The sequence below is a fragment of the Lissotriton vulgaris genome, chromosome 9, assembly GCF_964263255.1.
Source record: "Lissotriton vulgaris chromosome 9, aLisVul1.2, whole genome shotgun sequence".
Taxonomy (NCBI): domain Eukaryota; kingdom Metazoa; phylum Chordata; class Amphibia; order Caudata; family Salamandridae; genus Lissotriton; species Lissotriton vulgaris.
Window position 1 is genome coordinate 240903312 of NC_141697.1, and position 27357 is coordinate 240930668.

At 44.9% G+C, this 27357-nt stretch overlaps 1 protein-coding gene across 6 annotated transcripts in view; it reads left to right on the plus strand.

Moving 5' to 3' along the window:
- BAHD1 (bromo adjacent homology domain containing 1) overlaps positions 1-27357 on the plus strand; it is a 620342-nt gene that overhangs the window by 556397 nt on the left and 36588 nt on the right. For all 6 annotated transcript variants that reach the window (XM_086937403.1, XM_086937408.1, XM_086937402.1 and 3 more), the window contains exon 4: positions 13076-13235. In XM_086937403.1, the coding sequence (XP_086793529.1) occupies positions 13076-13235 (160 nt within the window). The remainder of the gene's footprint in view (positions 1-13075; positions 13236-27357) is intronic.

Consider the following 27357-nt stretch of genomic DNA (forward strand, 5'->3'; position numbering starts at 1 on the left):
CAAATTTATATCGCACACAAATCACCCGGGAGGGGTATCTCTGTGCAGCAACCGTTTATAGGCAATCAAAAGCAACTAAGTTAGAACAGTATGGACTTCCATTTCCATTGCTTTTGGGAACTCCGGACAGTTTAACTTGGAGGGTGAGTTTAGCAGAGATGATTAGGGAGTTGCGATCCACAGGGTTCATATATAAGTTTGGTGCCCTGAAATGTTTTTATAATGTACGAATAAAGGTTTTAAAGGCTGGATGTGCTTATGGTTCAGAGTCGGGAAGATCCTGGATATTGGTTACTACTCAGACTTCGTACCCATTTTAGATTCCCCAGTTTTCCCAGAGTTCTTGCAGTAGATTGAGCCTTCCTCTAAGGAGGGCTAGAATAGCTACGTGGGGGAGCTGTCTTCAGTACAGGGGGTACTACCCTGGGTAAGTCATGCAATGTATTTCCCAGCATGTTTCTGTGGTACAACCGCCTAAAAACAAGGAGGTTGCCATCTGGAATTGGAAGCTTCTGAATGCCGAGGATAGAAAAATGGCGGCGCCATAATCAGTATGGAAAGGAATCATCCAGGAGACCCAAGTTACAATTTATGTGGCAAACGTCTTTGAAAATGTTGTATTTTGTGGTTAATCCAGTTAATCTGAAGCAAAATATGTTTTTCATCCTCAACAGACTATACAGGGCCCCCTCAAAAGATTGCAAAGTTTGCACAAGATCCAACTCTCAGATGTAGGAGATGTGGCCATTTAAAACTAACAATGAACATTTTTTTTCAACTGTTCTGGGATCGGAGGGCTTTGGGAGGATGTTGAGAACGTTGTAAAGGACATCTTGTGGCTCAATATCAAGCTACATCTTGAGCTGGGCCTGATGAGAGTGGACATGGTCTCACGCAACCTTTTGAGTACAGCGCAGAGGAGCCTATAGTTCTAGCATTTACTTTTAGCCAGGAGGGGGATCTGCAAGCTCTGGACAGTCCCTTCACCCCCCTCGGCCACAGTTGGCTCTAAGCAGTACAATGGACTTGTCGGTTGAACACTGAGGGCAGGCTTGGTGGGTTGAATAGGATATGGGCCGATTTCATTATGTGGAGTGGGTATACAGTCAAAATGTCGAGTTAAAAATATAGAATTGCAGTAATATTGAATTAAAAATATAGAATGGACACAATATCGAATGGACAGAATATAGACAACAAAAATATCGAATAGAATAGCAGTAATATCGAATTCAAACTATAGAATGGACAAAATATCGAGTGGACAGAATATAGACAACAAAAATATCAAATCTGAGGTAAGTAAGTTAATATCGATTTTGGAATAATATCGAATTTTTTTAAGTGTTTTTTATGTTAGTATATGTGTGAAAAGTGTATATTTATTTTACAATTTATTTTAAATAATTAATTTTATGGTATTTAATTTTTACGATATATAATTCTGTAGCGGGTTGTGGGTTTATAGGGGAATAGAGTGGGAAGTAATTTAATTATAATTAACTAAATATTTTAACTCATTTATTGGTATTTATTTTGAATTAATTCTTAATTAATTTTTAATTGGTAATTAATTAAAATATAATTGGTAATTCATTTTTATTAATTGATTAATTGATAAATATGCTAATTTTATTAATTTATTTTCTGTTGCGGGTTGTGGGTTTATAGAGGAATAGGGTGGGAGGTAATTTAATTGTAATTAATTATATTTTTTTATGTATTTATTGGTATTTATTTTGATTTAATTTTCAATTATTTTTTAATTGTTAATTAATTGTTAATTGGCAAATAATTTGTATTAGGGAAATATTTTTAATAATTAATTTTTAATTGATTAATTATTATATTTATTACATTGTTAATTACTTTTAATTAATTTGTAATTGGTATTAATATTTATTTTATTTTTATTCATATATGAAGTATTTACTTTCCCTACTGTTGCACTCTCTGGAGTGGGAATAGTAATTTTTGCCCCTACGCTATCCAACGCTTTCCCTACTGTTGCACTCACTGGAGTGGGAATAGTAATTTTTACCCCTACGCTATCCAACGCTTTCCCTACTGTTGCACTGACTGGAGTCCGAATAGTAATTTTTACCCTCCCGCTATCCAACTCTTTCCCTACTGTTGCACTCACTGGAGTGGGAATAGTAATTTTTACTCCTACGCTATCCAACACTTTCCCTACTCCTGCACTGACTGGAGTGGGAATAGTAATTTTTACCCCTACGCTATCCAGCGCTTTCCCTACTTTTGTACTCACTGGATGTGGGAATAGTATTTTTTACCCCTACGCTATCCAACGCTTTCCCTACTGTTGCACTCACTGGAGTGGGAATAGTAATTTTTACCCCTACGCTATCCAACGCTTTCCCTACTGTTGCACTCACTGGAGTGGGAATAGTAATTTTTACCCTTGCGCTATCCAACGCTTTCCCTACTATTATACTCACTGGAGTGGGAATAGTAGTTTTTTCGCCTACGCTATCCAACGCTTTCCCTACTGTTGCACTCTCTGGAGTGGTAATAGTAATTTTTACCCTTGCGCTATCCAACGCTTTCCCTACTGTTGCACCCACTGGAGTGGGAATAGTAATTTTTTACCCCTACGCTATCCAACGCTTTCCCTACTGTTGCACTCACTGGAATGGTAATAGTAAATTTTACCCTCCCGCGGTCTCCTCCTTTATTGGGTTATAGATCGGGCCGTAATGACGGGAGATGGAACAGATTTTTCTGGGAACATTGTGAAAAAAACTATGGTTTGAAAGCTGAAAAGGTTCTGGAAAAATTTAGATCACATTAAGGGATCTGTTTTCAAATATCGAGAAATCGCATGTAAAGTCAAAGAACTCCTGTTTTTCAAACAGCAACTGGTAAAATTGGCACTGCTCCAATGCCCAAATTAGTAGTCAAGAACCTGGGAGTCTGTCTTGACCAACCCCTTACTATGAAAGAGCAGGTTCTACCCATCACAGGCCCCTGCTTTCAAACACTTGTTGAGAAGAGCATTTCCATTCATCCCACTTACAGCAAGGAAAACTGTGGTACAGGCTCTTGTTGGCAGCTGACTGGACTATGGAAAGTCCCTATTGGCCTCAGCAAATAAGACGTTGCTATCAAAACTACAAGTGATGCAGAATACCACGGCTCGCCTCATTTGTAATCTTCCATCCAGGGCTCCATCTACTCCCTTCTTTCGTTCCCTGCACTGGTTGCTGGTCTGGAAGAGTACTGTTTCAAAATTCGTTGCCTCACACATAAAGCCCTGACAGGAAAAGGTCCCAGCTATTTGGCTTCGAAGTTAACTTATTATTGTCCTTCTAGATCTATGAATAAGGCTCTCCTAATGGTTCCACGGGTCAAAAAGTCGCCATCTGGGAGCAGGTTGTTTTCTTACCTAGCCCCTTTCTATTGGAACAAATTACTGTTTCGCATTCGCACATGCTCTGATCATCTCAATCAGGGCCGCACTGGTGGCGCCCTGTGCAACAATGATTTTTGACCCCCCCCCACCCCCCCAACAATGACCACCTCTGCAATAGATTCCTGCACTACCACCGTTTAACAGTCTCCATAACCACTCTCTCAGATGCATTTAATTAGTTTTATAGTGTCACTCATACACGTGAAGGCTGTCAGAAGACTTTACATTGCATACACATTACAGAAGCACTCACTCATATATGTGTAACTCAATGTATAAGAAACGTTACAAAAGACCGAGGACTACAAGAGTAGAATTTATATGTCAGCCATACTGTTAGGCAGTATAGTTTAGGGGGGCTTGGTCTGCAGAAGCACAAACTCAGAATTGATAATTTAATAAACAGAAATAATATCTACTCAAATTAACCCTTTGTGAAACATTAGGATCATAAAAGCCTGGGCAAAAAATCAATGCGCTCTAATCTATACTTGAAGTCTGCATTTCAGTTATTTGATGACAGTTAATAGCTCACTGTTTTACATTAGGAGTTTAACTTGTAAACTGCAAGTAATAAAAGGAAGTCTCTGGCGAAATCAGTAACCCACTGACCTATATATGTTCTATTCACTTTGTGATTTGCATGGGACACGTTCTTTGCAGCATGCATATTAACCCTCCGCACTACCTTATGAGGAATCAAAACTTCCACCAGTCAAAACTTCCATTAGACAAAACTAGGTCTCTCTCCAGGAAGAACATTAATCACCGGAGTTAGGTTGACATTTTTATTATTGGCTGAAAATAGCTGGAGGCCAGTGGGTGCTTTAAAAAAAATCTAAAGTAGCAAACAGGCGCTCCCACGCGATGTCTGCACCCGGTGCGGTGGCACCGGTCGCACCACCCTCGAGCCGTCCCTGATCTCAATTTTAGGAAAGCACTTAAGTCCATACTGTTCTAACTTAGTTGCTTTCGATTGCCTATAAACTGTTGCTGCACCGAGATTCCCCTCCCGGGGTCATTTGTGTGCGATATAAATTAAAATAACAGCAATTCTCAGATTGAATGCAGTTATGCCACTCCACTTTGTCGGCAATGCATTTTTGCTGAACCTGGATGATACACCAGCTTCATAGCCCTCCGACTACACCAGCTTCATACCCTCCGACTAAGAACAAAATAGTTTTTGGGAACTTTAGCAGTTTTTCTTTACCAGTAGAAGTGCATTACTTATGTTGAGATATTAAGGGCTGAGCAGAAACTGCCCATCGCCACTGCGTGAGCGGCATTGTTTATCTTTTATTCCCACGACGTTGTGCAAATGAAATATAGCAACTGTGCTCAGTTCAGTTACAGTGCAAATGACGCCTCCTAACTTGGAGGCTGGCGCGGCTGCACTGGTTGCAGCACCCTAAAGCTGGCACGCTGGTTCTGCACCCATTTACAGTTCAAGAGCGGTGCCACTTCACTGTGTTTTGACTTCCTTACTACATTTGATTGAGCCAGTTGTTATTTACCATGGGTGAAATTATAAGAAAACTATTAGAAAATGGCCACGTAATGTTTTTTTTTTTTTAACGGAGTTTTCTATAGTGCAAACTTGACCTGAAGGTATCGGGTATCAGAGCACTTTACACAAGCACCAGTTACGTTACATGAGAACGCATTCATTTTTGTCAGGCACGGAGAGATTACGTGATTTGTCCAGAATCACAGGATGTTGCGCGCCCTTGCCAAGACTCAAACCCGGGTCTCCAGATTTGAGGTCGACCCGATGTTTGATTGTAAGTAATTACTTATATAGTGACACCTGCACTTGAGTTAGATTGGCCAAGACCAGAGAATCCCTCATAGTCTGACAAGGCCAAGGTTGTCCCCTCTCCCCACTTACTATATAGTCTGCTTTATTTTAGTGATTTAGTTAGTGACCTGAAGGGTGTAATCTAAATCTTCTGTGCCTGAGAACAACCAGCCAAAACGCTCTTCAGAATACAGATACAGTGTCAGTTGTCACCACTCTCCATAGGGCTCAACTTTAATGATAGGCTTCGACTAGCGGTGGCACAAATGGCTGTGAAATCTATGATAATTGAAACCGATTGGGATTGCCAAATGCTTGTTTTCAAATGAGTGGATTTGTGACTGCAGATCATGCTCAATTGTTCCTCACTCCCTTCAGTAAAAGTTATTACTTTTGGCCATTTTCGGTAAAGATTCAACGCTGGATTCCATCACTAACTGTTATGAACTCTTAAGATCTAAATTTCATAAAGATTGTTGCATATTTTTTAAAACTTTCCAATATGTTCTCTTTTGATAAGAGATCTTATTTTTTATACTATAATTACATGCACATTTATAGTTCTACTTATGAGTGTAGCTTGTCATTAAGATGACATTTCATATTGAATCTGTACGATGTATGTCAATATGTATTTATAATTAGATTATTTCTATAAAGCTCATACGAGGCTAGTTTATAGGTTTGTGATTAAATAAAAATAAACGGTACTGTACAAAAAAAGGCACATATGGCTGGGAAGAGCAGCTGTAACACAAGCTGTATTGTGATGCGCACTTGCTATCGTTGTCATAGTTGCTCGGGAAATTATTAAACTATGTGCGGCAGAATAAATTATCGCTGCAACAGAATATGTTTACATTAGATATGAGTAAAAAGCGCGGGTTTAGTTATCATAGTTGACAATATTCGTTTGTGTTACAATTAGTCGCGAGTGTGCCGAAACAGACCATGTTTGATTACTAGGAACATGTGTGAGATGCTATTATTGGGTTGCAGGTTTCCTCACATTCATTATGTGCTCACAGAGAAGGGCACAAGTGATAGCCTTCTTGAAAACTTAATTGTAAACGTTCTGGAGAGCTGCAGATTGCAGTTGAAAAAGAAGGAAAGAAATGAAAAGGAACCTATAAAAGAATTTTTTTTTAATGGAAAAGTATATGACTGGCCAATCAGCCCGGGCACTGTAGCGCCTTCATATTCAGGCAGATGTGCACTTGATCAGGAAAACAAGCTGTCACTTATTTCGCCAGCCATAAAGTAATGTACGAAATGAAGTAACCCTGTGCCCCATGCAGTATGCTGTTATGGATAGAACCAGAATATGATTGACGCTCAGAATTTACAAAAGAGGGGCTCATCTGAAGAACCTCTTTTCTGGTAGAGTTTAACATTTTGTTTTTAGATCTCACTTACCAGACAGCACAAGCGCTGTCTCGTGAAAGACCTGTTGGCTTACCAAGAACTTACAACCTGCCCATTGCTTACCATGAATTAATTGACTTTATTGTTGCTCTCATTTGCTTCCTTTTAATTTAGTGGTGTTCCTCTTTCTGTTTTTGTGTCCCTCTTGGAGCATAGCCGCTTTAATATCCTTTTGATTAGCTGATGTGTACCCTTCACTGGTTTCTTTTAGGAAAGTACTTTTTTCTTTTTGTTAAGTACTCCATGAGAGTCTATGTGGTTTCCATCTTTCTCTCTCGTGAACTTGTCTCCTGCCAGACTTTCCAGGGTTTTATGTCGCTCTCTTCTAATATGCTTCTCCTATGCCTCTGAGTTTGCGCTCTCCCTCATGTGCAGTTTATCCATTCTCCCTCCATCGGCTTCATATTTTGTGAATATTTGGAATTTCAGTTAGATCTTTTGCTGTGAGGGCCTGGTGATTTGTTTTCCTGGAGCTCTGCCGTTTGGTAGAAGGTGTGGAAGTGAAGGATGGGACTGCAGTCTTAGGTGTTCAAGGTGAATCAATCCCTTTGATGAGGATACCTTTTGTCTCTTCTTTGATCACTGCTCAGTGTGGCTGTGAAAGCTCACACCTCTCTTTGCCTCTGTTGAGGGTTCTTCAGGGCAGACTACCATGGTGTGAGGAACATAAATCTATACAAAAATGTGTCTGGAGAATTGCCGCCTGAAAAAAGAACCACCCTAAATACATATCTCTTGTCTGATTCGACAATATATAAGAGAGCCACAGTACTACTTATTGTTCAGGTTCCAAGTTCTCGTTGACAAAGGCCAAAGGAAAAACAAGCACTCAAGCACACAATAGTACAGTCATGGAAAGTCCAACTCGTATTGAGTGATAGGCCGCTAACAGTGAATAAATCCAGTCCACTGAAGTTTAGTTTTTCCTTTACTTCAAAGACAGGGTTACAGACCGAAAAATCCAAAACACTGCAGCTGACACATGTTTCGTCCTGCTGGACTCTTCAAGGCTGCAGATCATATTACATTGGCATTACAAATATTAACAGTTTTTACATATATCCGAGTAGGTGTTACTACTAGCCATCACCATGTGATTGTGCCAGCCGTGTATGTGAAACCCGTATGAAGAGCATAGACATCTTTGGACCAAAACAATTCTTTTTCTCAGATTCCGTGCTCTGAAATTAGTTCTCTTTTTGAAAAGAGCGAGAAAGTGAGTTCAGAGTAAGCACCATGTGACACAAATGACACCACAATGCCAATTGTGAAAAAGAGAGTGAGTCTTAGCAAACTCAAAGTGCAGACCTCCACCTATAGAATGAGGAGAAGGGTGAGTAATAGCATACCTATAAAGCAACTGTGATTTTCAGATCTCCTCACAGATTCTGTTAAATCAAGTGTATATTAAGATGTAGGGTGAATCTTTCCAGAATGTCCCCGTCATGGACAGTACTACTAGACAATGTATAGATGGCATCAAGAGAAAACCAAAACAAAACCAAAGTTATGCACTATGTCAAAGGAGTAGCTTATGGCATATGGGAAGGAATCACTGATGATCACAATGGTACTCTCATCTCAGAACACTTACCCCCAACTACTGTATGTTCCTTTAAAGTCAAGGAAGAAGTTTGTAGGTTTTACCTTGATAAGTCCACTTTAAACAGAAAGAAAATTAAAAAAAGCAGCTTAACAATTGCCGTCTTATGAAGAGTAGAGGAGAGCCTATGACACTAAATTGCCTATATAGCCGTCCAGTGTTAGGCCACCATAGTACCAATTCCGATCACTGCCTGTGTGGCATGCAGTGCCTGCAAACCTCATGGTTCAAGGGGACCTACAGTTGCCTCCTTTATTCTAGCCAACAGAAAAGGTCTCTTGTTGACTTACATTGAATAAAACAGAACAACGTGCACCCACAGACATTTAAAACTATTAAGCAAACCCCACGTATTCACGTCATAAATAACCACAAATAGGGGCAAATCTTAAAAATGATGCTGTGCACCTAATGATGCCACCAAACGAGATGTATGGTCTCCAGTCACACTGATCCGGAATGTATAACAGTTCTCCATCAGCCAGCACTATGTAAAATTAAATAAGACGTGACTGAAATAAGTGACCATATAGGTCAAAGTAGGCATTTAAGAGAAGGTTGGCAACACAGTTTCAATTGAGAGTTTTTAATTATGAACTAAGGAGTATTCCTGCCACTGCCCTGATGACAATGCTATTAGTGGACTAAGAGGCAAGACCGGGTTCATGTGTACCTTTTATGTGGGCTAGATTATTATTATGTTCTACATTTAAAATAAATACATAAAATTCATTTACCTTAATATTTATCATAAAAATATTTTTACAATTTGTTTTCAAGTTAAATAAATGTTTTTACTTTCCATATACTTTATTGTAGGGAGACTTCATAGTGTGGGTAAGGATCTCCCTATGATAAAGTATAGGAGACATTTAAGAAGTTTATTCAACTTTGTACTACATTTGTAAAAATATTTGTTAAATATTTATGTAAATTAATTACATCTATTAATCTTCAAATGTAAAATAAAATTTAAAAAACCTACAGTACTATTAACTATTGTTGAATACATTGTTTTAATATTTTAAATATATTACAGTAAATGAAAATTATTTTCTGAAAATTAAAATAAATACATCCCCACCTAAGGTAAAAAAACAAATTGAATTAATAATTTATGAAATGAAGTATATAATGAATTTATATATTTTAATAAACATGTTGCATTAATATAATTGCATAATAATATTTTATAATTAAGTATGTAGAAGTTTAGATTATTTAACATTAAATTATGTTTATAGTTATAATTATTTATATAACCCAGTTTAATATTAAGTTCCTGTTTTCTATGGTAGGGTGTTGCGGTGATTGCCCTTCTGTGGTGTTGGACTGACTACGGTTTCTTTTTTGACAGTAGTAATTTACAAAAATGTGTCTCAAGCCCCTTTTTAATGGGGTGAAGACATGTACGCCTAACCGTTTGATTAACTTTACATTCAGATTTTGTGAATAGCCCAAGGGAGTAGAGTTAGTCACAAGTTTAAGAGTAAATGATACAAGTAAAGTAATCACAAGAGTGAGTTATCTTTGTGAATAGCCCTGTCACAGTTTGTTTTTGATGTCTTCCTTTTATTTAATTGCCTTTCTACTCGACCTGTAACTTGTGTCGTTGCTATTAATGGTTGTTTACAGACAGTTCTCTACCTTAATCTAAGGGATTAGTTGTTGTTTCCTTTCAAATTCTTAGTATTAATAACAGATTTTCTTTTTTTTGACTGTGGATGTGATTTCTATAGGTACAAGTGTGTACTTGCTTATAAAAATAAAATGCAATCTCCCCTTTTTTAACCAACATTGGTCTATAAGAAACCTAAATTGTTTTACTTCCCCATTTCCTGTAAATTGCTCTCTTGTGAGTTTCCATTTACTGGTTTAACCAGAGCTGGTATACATGAATTTATCTCTATTAGCACTCTAGCAATTATTTTTAATAAACCTGTTTGGGACTCCATTGCATCATTATTTAACACTAAAGTTGAAAATATACTGTGTAAAGTTTTCTGCATTAGTAATAAAACATCAAAGAAGGTATGGAGGCCAAAGTATCCACTAAGAACCACATAATTTAACTTTGACTTCTCAGTTTTTCTTGCTCCTTACATTGTTTCCCTCATCAGAACCACTTTTAATCTTCTGCAGTGTAGAGTTTAATAGGCACATCTTCAATGATCCTGCTGATATCTGGAACTTCAACATCTGATTGAGGGATGAAGATAGACATGGTTCTAAAATATCCATACCCTGATCCAAGAGTCAATTCCCTTGAGCCAATTCTGCCAAAAAGAAAAATTATGCTTGTATTTCTGGGTTTATATCCTTATCTACTAGGGATAACTCGTTATAATCCACCTTTCTGCACTTGAAATGTTTTCCTATAAACAACCTTTTTGAAGAGACGAAGGAGGCAGATGCAGGAACTCAGAGATCATTATTATCAGCTGGTATTGACTTGCATTTCCCTTGTCCTCCAAGCGGATCTACATCATCTTTAGAAGGAATCACAGTCAACCTAGAGGTTAATGAATCCATTGACTTATCAATGACCTTCTTTCTACTGTTGATTATACCCTTCTTAAATAGCTGCATATTCCCTGTCAAGTTCCTCTTTACTGTTGTGATTGTGACAGTGTTAAACTTATCCAGTCAATTTATCCTCTTGTCTGCCAGAAGCTTTAAATGGTGCAAACAAACATGTAAACACTTTTATAATAAAATACTCAACTCACCATACTGCGCAGGCAAATGCCCCTTGAACACCATCACCTGTCTCCTATGGTCCCTCTCCACTTCATGGCTTGCAATTATTGATGCTCCTATTTAGTCTATTCGACTATTCAAAGTTTTTTTTATATACTCATTGTTACTATCAGTCATTGATTATGCCACTGTGCCTGCTTCTGCTTATTGCCAATATAATCCTTGGAGCAACAGGTCTTTAGTTCAGCCTCACCTCCTGTTACTATGATTAGGGGGCTACCTCTCAGCCCCTCTGCGCCTGGCTTCCTAGGAGGTCACCCCTGCTACTGCTTGCACACTGCCTCACTAGTAGGCAGGGAGGATCTCCAAGCACATTTAAATCAAAAAGACATTCCCTTTGGCTCCAGCAGGCCGTACCGAACATACGCTTTCCCTCGATGCAAAAAGTCAAATACAGTATTTTTTCAGCGAAAGCACACAACGTCTGCCCAATCAAAGTATGTTCTCAAGGAAATCAATATATGAGCAGTCAAAGCTTGCTCTCAGTGTTTATAAAAGTTCTTATGTAGATCTCATGAGATCTGGCAACAGCTGCGCTGTCAACCCAGTCCTAAAAAATTCTGCATGTTCGCCAAAATTCACGCTTTTTCTCCCCCCCTTCTCGCTGCTAATTCTCGTTCCAGTTCTTTTTAGAACTGAACTGCTAAATGTAAGAGCCCCACCTACCCCAGCTGTCGGGAACTGCCCCTACTCTTACTACTTCCTTACTGATAAAAACAAGTCATTTACGTCTATTTTTCTAACCCTAAAAGTGCTCTACTATGTATTTTTTCATCCTGTTATCACAGGCTTTTTTTAAAAAAATGTGTACCATTGCCAGTTACACTAGTTCAGGTCTTTAGCAATAGTGCTTTTTCATAAATAAAATTAAATACAAATCACAGTACCACAGTATGTAGTGCAAGGTAAGGGTGCAATGAAGCACAACCTCACAAAAAACCTAGAGAAATGTGTTTGTTCCATGAGAAATCTTCTTAGCTGGCGGAATGTCTCAGTGAGTTCAGTGCTTCTATGCGATCCCGCCTTCTATCCTTTCAAGATCAGTAAATTGAATACTATTATATTAAGCCATAGTAAGACTTGTTATTTATAGCCGTTAGAAAGGTTAGTACGAGGAGCTATATATAAAAATAGTATGCCTTAGGGGATAATGCTTTCGTCTATCTATTGTCTTATCTTGTAGTCTAGCATCAAGTCTGATTTGTAGTTTTGAAGCAGTGGTCAGACCAAATGCTTATCTTGTGTCTGAGTCACAAAACTCTAAGCGCATAGTAAAGAATGTGGTATTCGACTGCATGCGCTGGGCACACAAAGATGGCAAGCTGACGCTGGTGGGCTTGCAGAGGCCAGTAAGGTTTGATGCAAATGTGGTGAACACCACCACTCTTAAACTACATGTGACAACACCAACATTTGTAAATACATTTCTTACACTTGTAGTATGCTTAAGATGAGCCTCAACAATCCAGCTGTAAAGGCAACAGCAACTGTGGAAAAGTGTTTTAAAAAGTGTCAATTGTCGGAAGGTGTGGTAGGAAGGAGAGACATTTAATATAAAAAAACAATCTTAAATTGCAAAAGGAAGCAAAAGCGAATAGTTACATTAGGATTTCTTAGCGCTGTGTATGTTCATATGGTTGGAAATTAAGGGTAAGTCTGTTTTTCATAGGTTCAGTGCATTTACACTGATAGTTTACCCAGAATTTATTCCTGTATAAGTTGATAAGCTTAGTGAATCTGCCAAATAGGTGTAAATTATTACCTTTCGTAAGTGCAACTTATGCATTTTATGTCTTTGAGACTCCGGCCCTGCATGTGTTCACTGTAGTAGTAGGAAGGGACAGTTTATAAAGATGTTTTTTTCTAAAAGCCATCAAAGTGCTAGGCATTTATTATGATACAACTTCCAGCCGTCTATATTTTGACTATTGGTCTAATTTAAATCTACATTATGTGCCAATATGTTGTGTGGCTAGATTAGACATAGTTGTGTGATATTCCTACATTTACACTTGTGCTATATTGAATCTTCATATTCTCCTGTTTCTTCTAGAGCGAACCAGAACCTGCTATTCGTAAGAGTTACCAGGCTGTGGAACGAGATGGTGAAATTATCAGGGTACGAGACACTGTGCTTCTGAAGTCCGGTCCACGAAAGAAATCCATGCCATATGTGGCAAAGATTTCAGCTCTGTGGGAGGATCCAAGCACAGGTAGGGACCGTCTCAGATATATGTTCCGTCACAAAAACATGCAGTAGTGATGCTTAATGACAAAGACATTTGGTTGAATGAATCTCAAAGCTTAAATGATATTGGTTCTCAAGACAGAAGTCTTTTCTGAATGCGTGCAAATTAAAAAAAAAATATTTGAGCGAATTTGTCCATTTTTCTTTTTATTTGGCCTGGATGTAGTACCAACTCACGTTATAAGCAGAGTACATGACAAGTGCAGTCAGCAACTAGGTAGAAACACTCAGTCAATGTGCAGGAAAATGTCACACATGGGAATTGAATTAAACCCATTTGAACAAGATCTTCCATTGCTGGGGAAACCCACCACCAACATTGTCCTCAAAAGTGGATATTATGCCAGTAGGCACAGACTTCTGGGGATGGGGAATACCTTTTCGATAGCATGGTTGCATTTGCCTACACTTTTCATCCACTTCGCCTCATCCGTAGAGGGCTGAGCATAATAAGAAAAGAAGTGTGCTGTCTAATATTAATAGCCCAAGAATGGCCTAGACTATATTAGTTCACGAAGATGAAGCTCATTTTCTTACCAGAGGCACCACAGGTCTGATCAACACAATCAGCAGACCAGCTGTCTCGATCCAACAGCCAAATTCTCCATCCTGCCTGTTGGACTCGGCCTTTTCCCCCAAAATTTTTCGCTTTTGACCCCCTTGTCTAGGATGTCTCTCCCATGGGATTAAATCTGTATAGGCCATGTGTGGTGAGAGACACCTTGTTGAAAATGTAACGTCATGTAATAATGTGAGCACTTGTAAATTTCCCCATTTTAGAACTGCACCTGACTGAAATGTATTGTATGTAAAATGGATGCCATGGCCATGGGTTTTGCCACTGGACTGCCATAGGTCAGCGGTCTAGATAATATTACCCAGCTACCCCTAGCTTTTGGAGGGAAAGCCTGGCACCCAGGGTGCTCACCCCCTCCCCTTGAGCCAGTTTAGGCCAGCTTTGCCAACATTCTAGAGGGTTCTGGCACTGCCTGGGAGAAGGGTATAAGTAAGGGGGAAGTGCCACCAGAGAGTCAGTCAGCGCTGGGACAAGGAAGAGAGGGGACCTGCTGTGAGGTGCTACCGCCACATGGGCCTGTGAGCTGGGCCCTGCACCCCTATAAACCCCCCCTCTGCTGTCCCCATGGGCCCCTGACAAGGGAGGGCCCCTATCCAGGTCACTGACACTATTTGACCGGGTATCACGCCAGCGCTGTGTGAAGAAGCGCCCAGGAGGTGAGGAGTGTGCCCCTGAGGAATTGCTGTGGAACTGTCTGCCCCTTTGAAGCACCATGGGGAAGATTGTACCCCCCAAAAGAATTGCTGCGGGCTGAGGTGCTGTGAGGCCCTGTGAAATCGCTGGGCCCTGGGACTGTTATGGCCCCCTAGTACTGTAAAGCCTACCTGTTGAGCGCTATAATCGCGAAGCGCAGAGGAAGTGCTAAATTCCTGCCCCCTCTGCATGATCTGAGGAAGGAGCTGAGGTTGTGGGCAGAGGGAGGAGCGGTGCGTTGTGAATAGCGCTGTTGTCTGAGAAGCAGGGTGCTGTGAAAAGCGCAGTGGGCTGAGGAGTAGTGCGCTGTGGAAAACGCAGTTTTCTGAGGAGACTGTGGCAGCCTGTGAATAGCGCTGTCTGTGAGGCGCGCTTTTGCCGCGATATAAAGAATTAATTAAAAGGGAGCCTACCCCTTATTGCCGCCGTAAATCACCGCCGCGGCCCGGCGCTGTTGTGGGGATCCCCCCACTGCTGTGGGCATCGTTGCGGCGGCCCTTGGTACCAGGAGAGGACCGCCGAAGTGAGGAAGGGGCCGCGCTAGGCCCTAAGGCCGCGGCACACTCGTCACGTGACGGGGGCGCCCGGCCGCGTCATCGGCCCGCCAACGCCGCGCAGGGATTGGTCGCCGGCCCGGGTGGCCGGAAAGACAGGAAGAAGCGGAGTAAAAGCCCCGGGTCCCCGTGAGGGAGGGAGGACCCGGGTGAAGCTTCGGTGCAGGGCCCCCGTGGTCAGGAGGGAGCACTGTGAAGAACGACCGGAGCGGGAGTCCACCACGCCGGTCTGCGGCCCGGATTGAGGAGGCCGTGAGGAGCGACACAAAGCCCTAGGTCCCCTTGTGGGAGGGAGGACCCAGGCGAAGCACCGTTGCGGGGCCCCTGTGTCAAGGAGGGAGCCCCGAGAGAAGCGACCAGAGCGGGAGGCCACCCCGCCGGTCTGTGCCCCACGTGAGGGGCCGGTAAGGTAGGTGGGGCCAGGGTACACTGCCAGTGCCAGCCCCTCCTCCCGACCTGAGGGGACCAGAGAAGGAAGCCCCGCTGGGGCCGCACAGAGGTGCAGTGACCCCCCCCCCCCCCCCCCCTGGGCCCCCGAGAGGAGAGGGGAGGCCCGAGTGATGCCACAAGGAGGGAGGGGCCTCGAGGCACATTGCCGGTGCCTGCCCCCTCCTCTGGAAAGGAGCCCTGCTTCCTGATGAGGAGAGCCCCGGGTACCTGAGAGAGGAGTGGAGCCTAGAGGAGGCCCGAAGCCAGCAGGAGTTGTGTAGCGGGCCCCCATAGTGAAGAGGGAGCCCCGGTTGCGATACTGAGGCCTGAGTGAGGCCTTGTGGGCCCGAGTGACCACGCAGATCACGGGAGAGTCCCGCGACTCGAGGCACATTGTCGGTGCCTGGTTCCCCCCTGCAGAGGAGACGCCGCAGGAGCCATCGAGGAGAGCCCGGTGAGTGGGGCCTACGCTTAACTGTGTGGGGGACAGAGAGGGCAACGGGGTACATTGCCGGTGCCCGCCCCGGGGACTGTGTTGCCTTGTCAGGCGCCCGTATTGTGGAGGGCACCTGTGACTTGGGCTCCAGATTTGTTGAACTGCCCTAACTTTCCTGCAACCAACTGCCCTACCAGACAACTCAGGAGCAAGCCGGTTGCCCTTATTGCATATTCTGGGGTAGAGAGTCTTATTCCCCCTCATTGCAAATATAGGTACCTACCTTATGGGTTGTCCTGAGGTCCCCAGTTATAGAGGAAGTCTGGGCAAGGAAATGTCTAAGGGAGTCTAGAAGTAGGGAGGGTTGACTGCTGTGTACACCCTGATGTCCGATACCCCTTAGTTGATGGTAAAGGGAGCCTAGTTGATTCCCAACAGGTGTTCCTGATCTATGAGGAGGGTCCCTACCTGATATTTATGCTGGGCGATGTATGTTCCGCCTTATGTTGGTCAATAGATTGGCCTGATGTGTTATTCCAGGCCCTTGTTTATGTTCCAGATTAATGGGCCAGACGAGCTGATTTATTACAGGTGTTCCTGTCCATGATGTGCCGTGATGCCCTAATGTTTTTTCCTAACAGGTGTTGGGTTGGCGTTATTGTGCATGATGTATTTCTATGTTAATGTAGAATTTTGCAATTACAGCCTTCCCTTAAGGATGAGAGTCTGAGTTGGCCCTGCCAGATTGGCCCCAGATCGAACGTCATTTTGATCCCATCCTTTTTCTTCCTCTCAGCATGGACTACTTCCTATGTAAATAATTCCCCCCTTTATTCACTTGGCTCTGGCGCCAATTGGCGTTCTGTTGTGACACTACTGTTTTGCATTCTTTTGCCTTGCAGGTTGGAAACCCTACTAAACTACGTATCTTTTTCCAACTCAAACTGGTGTCCTGCCTCTTTTGTGGTGTGCCTGGTGTGTTGACTGTGGGTACTGCGTGAATGCTTCACATGTCCTCGAAGTTTGGCCTTCCCGCTTGATGCCATGCTACCCCTTTCGAGATTTGGGTAACCCCCCATTTCTTACATTGGTGGCAAGCGGTGGGATAGGACTTGTGTTTGCGCAGTACCACAGCGGCCACAGGTTACACCACAAGTAGAGCCTTGTGGTGGGGATTATTGTTTGGAAGAATATTGTTGCTAAATTGCTTCCTCCTGAAAGTGTTTGACAATTGTGTCCCCTTGGTCCACTGTGGGTGTGTCCCGAGAGTCCTCGCCACAATGGGGTTGGTTTATGAGGAGGTGGAACTAATGGAGTACACCGAACAGGAGGTGATAGACTTCCTCCTGGAGAGAGGGATACCCCCAGTAGGAAACATTATGAGAAAGTTGTTTCTCTATGAGGCCCTCAAGAGGGGAGAGCCCTTAGAGATTGGTGGGGACTTGTCTGACTACCCTCCCGAGTTTTTGAAGGGTCAGTGGGTTAGAGGCCAGAGAGAGGGCTCCCCATCCAGAACCCTGGGAGGTAATTACTCCGATTAGGAGGAGGAAGAGTTTGAGAGGGCGGAGATGCCAGGAGCTGATGAGGACACCGTAGATAGGGAGTCCAGCACTGGGTCCAGCCCCGGGGGCACTGCCCAATCCCTTTCCCTGTCCCCAGAAGAGTGGGTGGATAGGAGGGAAGAAAGGGAGCATCAGCTGGCGCTGGCAAAGCTCAGGCATTCCGAGGGCTTAGCGCAGCTGAGGGTAGAAGAGCAGCGACTGGAGACTGAAAAAGTCCAAGCGCAGGAGAGGATGGCGGAGGCGGAGAGGGCCTTCGCCAGAGAGGGATCAGCTCAGGGGGGTAGGTTGTCCCCTGAGAGTGGTTTTAGGAGTCTGGATTCACCGAGGAGGGTGGGATCCAGTGGTGGCAGCGAGAGTAGGTCCAGTGCAAGGAGTCCCACTCCAGAAGCCCAGGAGACCGTGCCTGATTCCCAGGAAGAGGGGGACGGGTTAGTGTTTAGGGGCAGGGGAAAGCTGTCCCACCAGTCCTGGAGAGAGTTTGAGGAGGAGTGCTGGACTGCACTGGAGGATTGGGTGGTGAGGAGAGCAGTGGAGGATTGGGAAGGGCTGTGCCATGCCGTTATCCGGGAGCACATGCTGAGAAGTTGTTTCCCCAGTCTGCGTCACCATCTGGTGCAGTGTGGGTTCTCAGACCCCAGGGAACTTGCACGGGAGGCAGACCTCTGGGTAAGTGCCAGAGTTTCTGGGAAGGCTGAGGGGAGTGATCCTGAAGGGAGTGGTGCAGGGATCTTCCGACCCAGCGAGGCGGGAGAGGTGAGAAATGACCCAGCTAGGTCCCAGGAAAGTGAGGGGGTTGTAGGGCCTCACATCCCATCTACAAGAGGGAGTGAGACGGGGAGGTGTCCCGAGTTGCCCCAACCGCAGTCACAGGACCTGGGGAGTTCTTTTAGGGAACCCCAGGTTGGGAGTCTAGGCTGTCCTGATGTACCTTCTCGTGAAGGGGATACCCTAGCGACAGGAGAACCCGGAGCATCCGTTATCAGAGCTCCAGTGGTTCGGGGGTCTGACCAGTCACAGGGTTTAGATCCTGGACTGGGGTTCCAGGTTCAGGGGTTGCCTGACCTGGAAGGTGGGGTACCCGTAATTCGGGTCCCTACCAAATTGACTCCCAGGGGTACTTCTCCTGGTGGGAGGGTGCGGAACTCTGGGAGGGGCTGCAGAGGGAGGAAGGTCTCTCCTCTGTCACCGGCTCAGCCAAAGGGCGCAGATCCCGGGTTGGGTGGCCAGGTTCAGGGTTTGCCGGACCTGGCGGGTGGGACATCTGTGTCCAGAGTCCCCCCCAAGTTTGACTCTCGGGGGTACTACTCCAGTTAGGAGGGTGCGGAACTCTGGGAGGGGGTGCAGGGAGAGGGAGGACTCACCCCTGTCACCGGTTCAACCTGAGGGTTTCGACTCCAGGTTGGGGAGAGAGTGGTTGTGTGAGGGTGTCCCCAGGCGTAGGAGATGGAGGAACCCTAGGAGGAGAAGTAGGGGGAGGAGAGCCTCGCCCCTAAGGGCTAGTCAGTCTGAGGGTGTAGACCCCAGGTGGGTGGACCAGTGGCAATTTGGAGAGAAGAGAGTGGTTCAAGAGTATTACAAGCCTGAGGCTAGAGCCTCCCACTCTAGGAAGGAAAAACATCCCACTAGGGAACACCAGTGGGGTGGTTTTGCTGGTGAAGGGAGGGTTGCGAGAGAGAACCATTGGGTTCCAGAGTGGAGGAGAGACTGCAGGTGCTCCTGTAGTTGCAGGCCTGCGTCCACCTTTTTCCGCCCAAGCAGGGAAGCCCATCAAGGCATTGATCGGTCTACCCTGGCTTTTGGCTGGGGGGGAGTTGTGTTGGACTCGGCCTTTTCCCCCCAAATTTTTCACTTTTGACCCCCTTGTCTAGGATGTCTCCCCCATGGGATTAAATCTGTATAGGCCATGTGTGGTGAGAGACACCTTGTTGAAAATGTAACGTCATGTAATAATGTGAGCACTTGTAAATTTCCCCATTTTAGAACTGCACCTGACTGAAATGTATTGTATGTAAAATGGATGCCATGGCCATGGGTTTTGCCACTGGACTGCCATAGGTCAGCGGTCTAGATAATATTACCCAGCTACCCCTAGCTTTTGGAGGGAAAGCCTGGCACCCAGGGTGCTCACCCCCTCTCCTTGAGCCAGTTTAGGCCAGCTTTGCCAACATTCTAGAGGGTTCTGGCACTGCCTGGGAGAAGGGTATAAGTAAGGGGGAAGTGCCACCAGAGAGTCAGTCAGCGCTGGGACAAGGAAGAGAGGGGACCTGCTGTGAGGTGCTACCGCCACATGGGCCTGTGAGCTGCGCCTTGCACCCCTATAAACCCCCTCTCTGCTGTCCCCATGGGCCCCTGACAAGGGAGGGCCCCTATCCAGGTCACTGACGCTATTTGACCGGGTATCACGCCAGCGCTGTGTGAAGAAGCGCCCAGGAGGTGAGGAGTGTGCCCCTGAGGAATTGCTGTGGGACTGTCTGCCCCTTTGAAGCACCATGGGGAAGATTGTACCCCCCAAAAGAATTGCTGCGGGCTGAGGTGCTGTGAGGCCCTGTGAAAGCGCTGGGCCCTGGGACTGTTATGGCCCCCTAGTACTGTAAAGCCTACCTGTTGAGCGCTATAATCGCGAAGCGCTGAGGAAGTGCTAAATTCCTGCCCCCTCTGCATGATCTGAGGAAGGAGCTGAGGTTGTGGGCAGAGGGAGGAGCAGTGCGTTGTAAATAGCGCTGTTGTCTGAGAAGCAGGGTGCTGTGAAAAGCGCCGTGGGCTGAGGAGTAGTGCGCTGTGGAAAACGCTGTTTTCTGAGGAGACTGTGGCAGCCTGTGAATAGCGCTGTCTGTGAGGCGCGCTTTTGCCGCGATATAAAGAATTAATTAAAAGGGAGCCTACCCCTTATTGCTGCCGTAAATCACCGCCGCGGCCCGGCGCTGTTGTGGGGATCCCCCCACTGCTGTGGGCATCGTTGCGGCGGCCCTCGGTACCAGGAGAGGACCGCCGAAGTGAGGAAGGGGCCGCGCTAGGCCTGAGGCCGCGGCACTCGCGTCACGTGACGGGGCGCCCGGCCGCGTCATCGGCCCGCCCCCGCCAACGCCGTGCAGGGATTGGTCGCTGGCCCGGGTGGTCGTGAAGACAGGAAGAAGCGGAGTAAAAGCCCCGGGTCCCCGTGAGGGAGGGAGGACCCAGGTGAAGCTTCGGTGCAGGGCCCCCGTGGTCAGGAGGGAGCCCTGTGAAGAGCGACCGGAGCGGGAGTCCACCCCGCCGGTCTGTGGCCCGGATTGAGGAGGCCGCGAGGAGTGATACAAAGCCCTGGGTCCCCGTGTGGGAGGGAGGACCCCGGCGAAGCACCATTGCGGGGCCCCCGTGTCAAGGAGGGAGCCCCGAGAGAAGCGACCAGAGCGGGAGGCCACCGCGCCGGTCTGTGCCCCACGCGAGGGGCCGGTAAGGTAGGCGGGGCCGGGGTACACTGCCAGTGCCAGCCCCGCCTCCCGACCTGAGGGGACCAGAGAAGGAAGCCCCGCTGGGGCCGCACAGAGATGCAGTGACCCCCCCCGGGCCCCCGAGAGGAGAGGAGAGGGGAGGCCCGGCCCGAGTGATGCCACAAGGAGGGAGGGGCCTCGAGGCACATTGCCGGTGCCTGCCCCTCCTCTGGAAAGGAGCCCTGCGTCCTGATGAGGAGAGCCCCGGGTACCTGAGAGAGGAGTGGAGCCTAGAGGAGGCCCGAAGCCAGCAGGAGTTGTGTAGTGGGGCCCCCATAGTGAAGAGGGAGCCCCGGTTGCGATACTGAGGCCTGAGTGAGGCCTTGTGGGCCCGAGTGACCACGCAGATCACGGGAGAGTCCCGCGACTCGAGGCACATTGTCGGTGCCTGGTTCCCCCCTGCAGAGGAGACCCCGCAGGAGCCATCGAGGAGAGCCCGGTGAGTGGGGCCTACGCTTAACTGTGTGGGGGACAGAGAGGGCAACGGGGTACATTGCCGGTGCCCGCCCCGGGGACTGTGTTGCCTTGTCAGGCGCCCGTATTGTGGAGGGCACCTGTGACTTGGGCTCCAGATTTGTTGAACTGCCCTAACTTTCCTGCAACTAACTGCCCCACCAGACAACTCAGGAGCAAGCCGGTTGCCCTTATTGCATATTCTGGGGTAGAGAGTCTTATTCCCCCTCATTGCAAATATAGGTACCTACCTTATGGGTTTTCCTGAGGTCCCCAGTTATAGAGGAAGTCAGGGCAAGGAAATGTCTAAGGGAGTCTAGAAGTAGGGAGGGTTAATTGCTGTGTACACCCTGATGTCCGATACCCCTTAGTTGATGGTAAAGGAAGCCTAGTTGATTCCTAACAGGTGTTCCTGATCTATGAGGAGGGCCCCTACCTGATATTTATGCTGGGCGATGTATGTTCCGCCTTATGTTGGTCAATAGATTGGCCTGATGTGTTATTCCAGGCCCTTGTTTATGTTCTAGATTAATGGGCCAGACGGGCTGATTTATTGCAGGTGTTCCTGTCCATGATGTGCCGTGATGCCCTAATGTTTTTCCCTAACAGGGGTTGGGTTGGCGTTATTGTGCATGATGTATTTCTATGTTAATGTAGAATTTTGCAATTGCAGCCTTCCCTTAAGGATGAGAGTCTGAGTTGGCCCCGCCAGATTGGCCCCAGATCGAACGTCATTTTGATCCCATCCTTTTTCTTCCTCTCAGTATGGACTACTTCCTATGTAAATAATTCCCCCCTTTATTCACTTGGCTCTGGCGCCAATTGGCGTCCTGTTGTGACACTACTGTTTTGCATTCTTTTGCCTTGCATGTTGGAAACACTACTAAACTACGTATCTTTTTCCAACTCAAACTGGTGTCCTGCCTCTTTTGTGGTGTGACTGGTGTGTTGACTGTGGGTACTGCGTGAATGCTTCACATGTCCTCGAAGTTTGGCCTGCCCGCTTGATGCCATGCTACCCCTTTCGAGATTTGGGTAACCCCCCATTTCTTACACTGCCCCAGTATCCCTTGCATCCTGAGGGTAATGAGTTTCACTGCCTAGATATCTCAAATGTATAAGGACTTCCACTGGCCAGGACATCATCCACAAATAAAACATAAAGGGCAAAATAGAAAAGATTCTGCTTCTGGTGTAAATACCAGAGCCTTCATCTGTTAGCAGTGTTGTCCCACTAGATTCTCCCATTATTGCTTGAATTAGGACAGTGAAGTTTTAGGCAAATCAAAGGCAAGCAAAGCTTTATTCCATTTTCATAAAAGAAACCTCAAACGCATATAAAAACAAAGATAGGTTGCACAGTCATAATCGTAGACAATTAAACGATTGAGCTCTAAAAACTGTCAATGAAACTGCATTACTTTATAGACATTTTTTTTCTGAGACAACCCACAAACCATACATATTATGCTAGAAATCCTACAGCAAACGATAAAGTATTGAGTTGTTGTAAAAACAGTAATGCAAGGCGGCATTGTTTAAAATTATAGTCACGAAGAATAGGCAGTTTAAAACATTTTAAAGTGACCTTATAGAAAGTGCAAAAGAAGTGCATTGGCGAGATACATCATCACAGGGGCATTTAATCAGTATGTTCGACCAATCATTGATGTTAGGAAAAGGGACTAGATGGTAAAAAAATGTCTAATCTAAAACGTGTCACAGCGAACCTGTGATGACAGTTTTGCACAGAATAAGATATGGCCGGAAGCCGAGAGTGATAAGAATAATCTGTTTTTTTACAACACTGGATTTCACTAACTCCTGGAATAATATTCTTTCTTTGAGCAAAAAAAAATATTGTTTCTTTAGTTTGTTTCTTCTGATAGAGTGAAGTACAGTAGGGTCCTCAAAATATTTGACATGACGCAGCTCCAAACAAGACTGTTTTACAAATTTAAACCAGGGAATTATGCGTGCCAAACAAATTAAAACAGTAATTAAAACATTTACGGTTTAAAACAGGTTATTCACTAGTCCATACTTTGTGCCATAATAAAATTGCCTGAATTCTTATCATGTCAACTAAAAACGAAACCCTAAGTACAGTATGGCATACAGAGGTGGAGCAGTTCTGAGGGACAGACAAAAGATGCCTAAAATAGAAGTATTCTCTACCACCTGGAGCTGGTTGATGTTGCTGTAGTCCCAGATTTCCACACCATATAGAGCTGCCGACACACACTTGGTATTACATACATAGTTGGCATCTCCCTCACAGGCTTCTTGCCAAGCTTTATGGCACATTTTACCAGCACAGAAGTAGATCTATTAAAATGCAGCCTCCTGTTATTTACCGCTGAATTCCATGAGCCTTGTGCCTCAAATAAAATACCCAGATAAGAGAAGGTCGGAGTGAGGCTTAACTTAACATTGCCAGCCACAAAATAACGTCACTTCCTGGCTTTTCTCCCACATTTCATGATAAAAGTTTTCCGTATATTAACATTCAAGCATAGGTCTAGCATGTGGTTGACGAAACAGGCGAGTAGTCGCTGCAAATTCAAGGGGGTACAGGACATTCAAATAGCATCATCGGCTTAGAGCAGACATGGAATGGTTTCAGGCATGCCTCATTCAAAGTCCATTGCCCCAAGTAGTGTTTTTTCGAACGGATTCAGACAAACTTCGCTCTGTGCTAAGATTCACCAAAGGCCTCTTTAGAGTTTTCCCCCATGCGAGACGTCCTCCAGTTTCATGGCAACTCAACACTGTCCCTTCACAGCTGGCGGGTAGTCTGTTTGAGCTGATCCTTAAAGCAGGAACAGCATGCATATTTTGGAAGTTCAGGCTACATCTAGCATAAACATCTGTCAGTAGTGGTAGTGAAATACAGGCGCTCACAATAAAGAATCATTTCTCCAGTTTTGCAAAGGCAAAGTGACATTAAGAACAAACCTTCATTTTCTTCCTAAGATTCCGACTGGCTTCACTTGAATGAGCCAATGGTATTGAAAGCATTTTCTAATATACCTCTAGTGTAGCAGAAATACATCAATAGGTGTTTAAATTCTACATCAACAGAAATAAGGGCTTTCTTATTAGGTGATGTAGCAATAACGTTGTGTCATACAAACAAAGGCAGGCCACTTCAAGGCCCTGTTACAGCGCACTCCACAAGAAGTGTCTCTGCTTCTACAGCGCTGTTTGCCAAAGTGCTGTTAGCACGCATTTGCTGACCACCAACCTGGAAGAATTAAAGCACCAATACTGAAGACTCTTGTCTAGAACTAACTGTACAAAGATACTCAGAACTGGGACAGGTGGTCCTTTGTCATTTATTTAAAAAAAAGTGAGTCCAATTTTGCTTTATCCGCCATCCATTGTTATAGTTGTATAGTGTCTTAAAATACTGCTTGTTATTCTAAATTGAGCATGTGAATCTAGGAATTCTCTAATGATGGAGAAGAAAATAGTTACTTACCAGTAACAGTTCTCAAGCTTTGGTATCTTTCATAGATTCACATTCTGCCACTAGTACTCCACAATCTGAGGATTGGTAGGCTCTAGTAGTGCGGTCTTGATTAGGATCCCATCATTTTGGCTGAAGTTCTGTTATTTTTCAAAGACGTTGTTCGGCTACTAAAGTGACAAAATTTACTGCTCCCTAGGCTATGTTAACATTATACTGCTATGGTAAAGTTACCATGGGACGCCCAGCTGAATACCGGGGATGATTTGTGCATGTGATTCTGTGAAAGATACCAAAGCTGGCAGCTACCGTTACAGATAACTATTTCCGTCTAACCTGCCAGCCTGGTATGCGTTCAGGGTGTCCAAATCTAAATTTCGCACTGTTTTCCAACAAGATTCTCAACAGGTTTCACTGGTTTAAAGTTGTGGGTAAATAGTATTGGGATCACAATTTGTACTTACACAGATAGCGCATACTCAGCGCATGGGCAAAATCTCCCGAGTTGGAAGCCTGTCTCATGCACAAACTGGAGTCTACACACAGGCTGGAATTAGCACTATAGTTGCAGTCATGTCCTTAGAGGAGTAGTTGTGTGCCACCATCGGCACTTTTGTAACGCCTTGTTGCACATGTAGAGAGGATAGGATGTGCTTTCAACTCTCCGCATAGTTCACCAGTGGGTTTTTACACCTAAAACGGAATTAGCATTCGCTTATAATCAAGAGCAGAGCCCCATCCTTGACAAATCCGTAGAACAGGTTGATTTTTTACGTTAATTTGCAGTGGGAGCAAAGGCTTTATGGTAGGCTGACAAACGAGTGCGGTGAAGCAAGGAAGGGGGTGGTGCTTATTCACTGTTCACGAACTCCCAGGATTAATGTCCGAAAACCCCGTGGTGGAGCGGAGTTTATTTTACTCTCCTCCAAACCATGCCTTTTCCAATCCAGGAGATGCAATTAATAATGACCATTTTAATAGCTATAAACAGCAATGGTAACAGCAGTAGTGTATCTTGGGAAGCGTTAACCTTCTTCAGTGGTTTGGCCTGTCTCTCTCTCGCACTCTAGCACATGATGAATACCAATTCTGAGGTGGGAATAGGAGTCTCACAGGGGTAATTATCCGGTATTATGTTGGGTTGAACCGCAGAAGAATGTATACACTGTACAGCAACTGATCAAGAATTAAACTAAAGCTCTTTTTTCTTTCTATCTGGTTGATTATTATTGTCTTGAGTCTTTCTCACTTGGGCCTTTCAGCCAACAAGGAAGTTGAGCTTGGAGTCCAGTGGGGAAAGGCTGGGTTAATATTCAGAATAGACATGCCAGGCGGCTCGTACAAATAGAACAATAAAGTGGTGACGATTGCACCTGGGATTATCGAGCCTAAGTAAGCAAACAGATGTTATCTGGGTGAAGTCTGATGCTGAATGGTGTAATAGGCAATCTGGAAGGTAAACTAAAGCTTGTGCCAGACAATTACAAAAGCATTCTGGGCTTGTCCCTGGCAAATACCTTACGAGTCCTAGACTAATATCAACTTAAAAGTGGAGTATTTTACATGTGCTTGGCACTCAGTGAACCTTCTCTTTACGACGTGTAACCCTGGCTTAATCCATCATTAAGATCAGCCCTTCCTAACATATGCACCCTAGTCATCAACCGTGTCCTCTTTAGATTGACTTGCAGTGTCACCCAGTCTGCCAGAAGAGGGCTAGGGAGTGAAGGTTGGGTTTGAAAAAAAACGAACCGTGCCTACTATCTCCCGATACTTTAGGCTTCACTCCGTGCCTTATGCGAGGTATCAGCAACAGCAGCAGTCACACAGTGACAGTGCTTAGGATAAGGTCCTTATGTACCTGCCAAGCTTTCTGTCTTCAACAACTCATGTTCACCTCAAGGGCTTCATACTTCGATTTCTGTTTAGATTGGTCCTTATGACAGCTATTCTATTTCGTGGGTGTGCAGGTTTACATCTTGACCAACTAGTTTGTATCCCTACCAGCATGAAAGGATACAATGTAGACCTCATCAAACAAAATGATACAACCATCTCCAGGCAGGACACCCTACTGTTCCTACTCTCAGTCTCTTAAATAGTCCAATTTGACTTTAAAACTATGGTGCCCTCACTATCTCATTCCCTGCCTTTCACTTCCCATCACAAGCAACCAGCTTACACCCAGTCTTGAAACCTCAATAATATTTTTTTTTGTATTATCCAACTGCAATGGTTTGTATTGGAACCATGCTACTAAATGCATTTGACATACTTGCTCCCCGAAACCCCAACAAACCAGAAGGTGGTGTCAGGGTGACCAACTGGCATGGGTGAAAATTCAGGACGGTGAGTGTAAAAATTCAAAAATTCAGGACAGGAGGTCAGAATTCAGGACAAAACTTTGGGACAAAAGGTAGGTTTTACGGACACGTCTGATG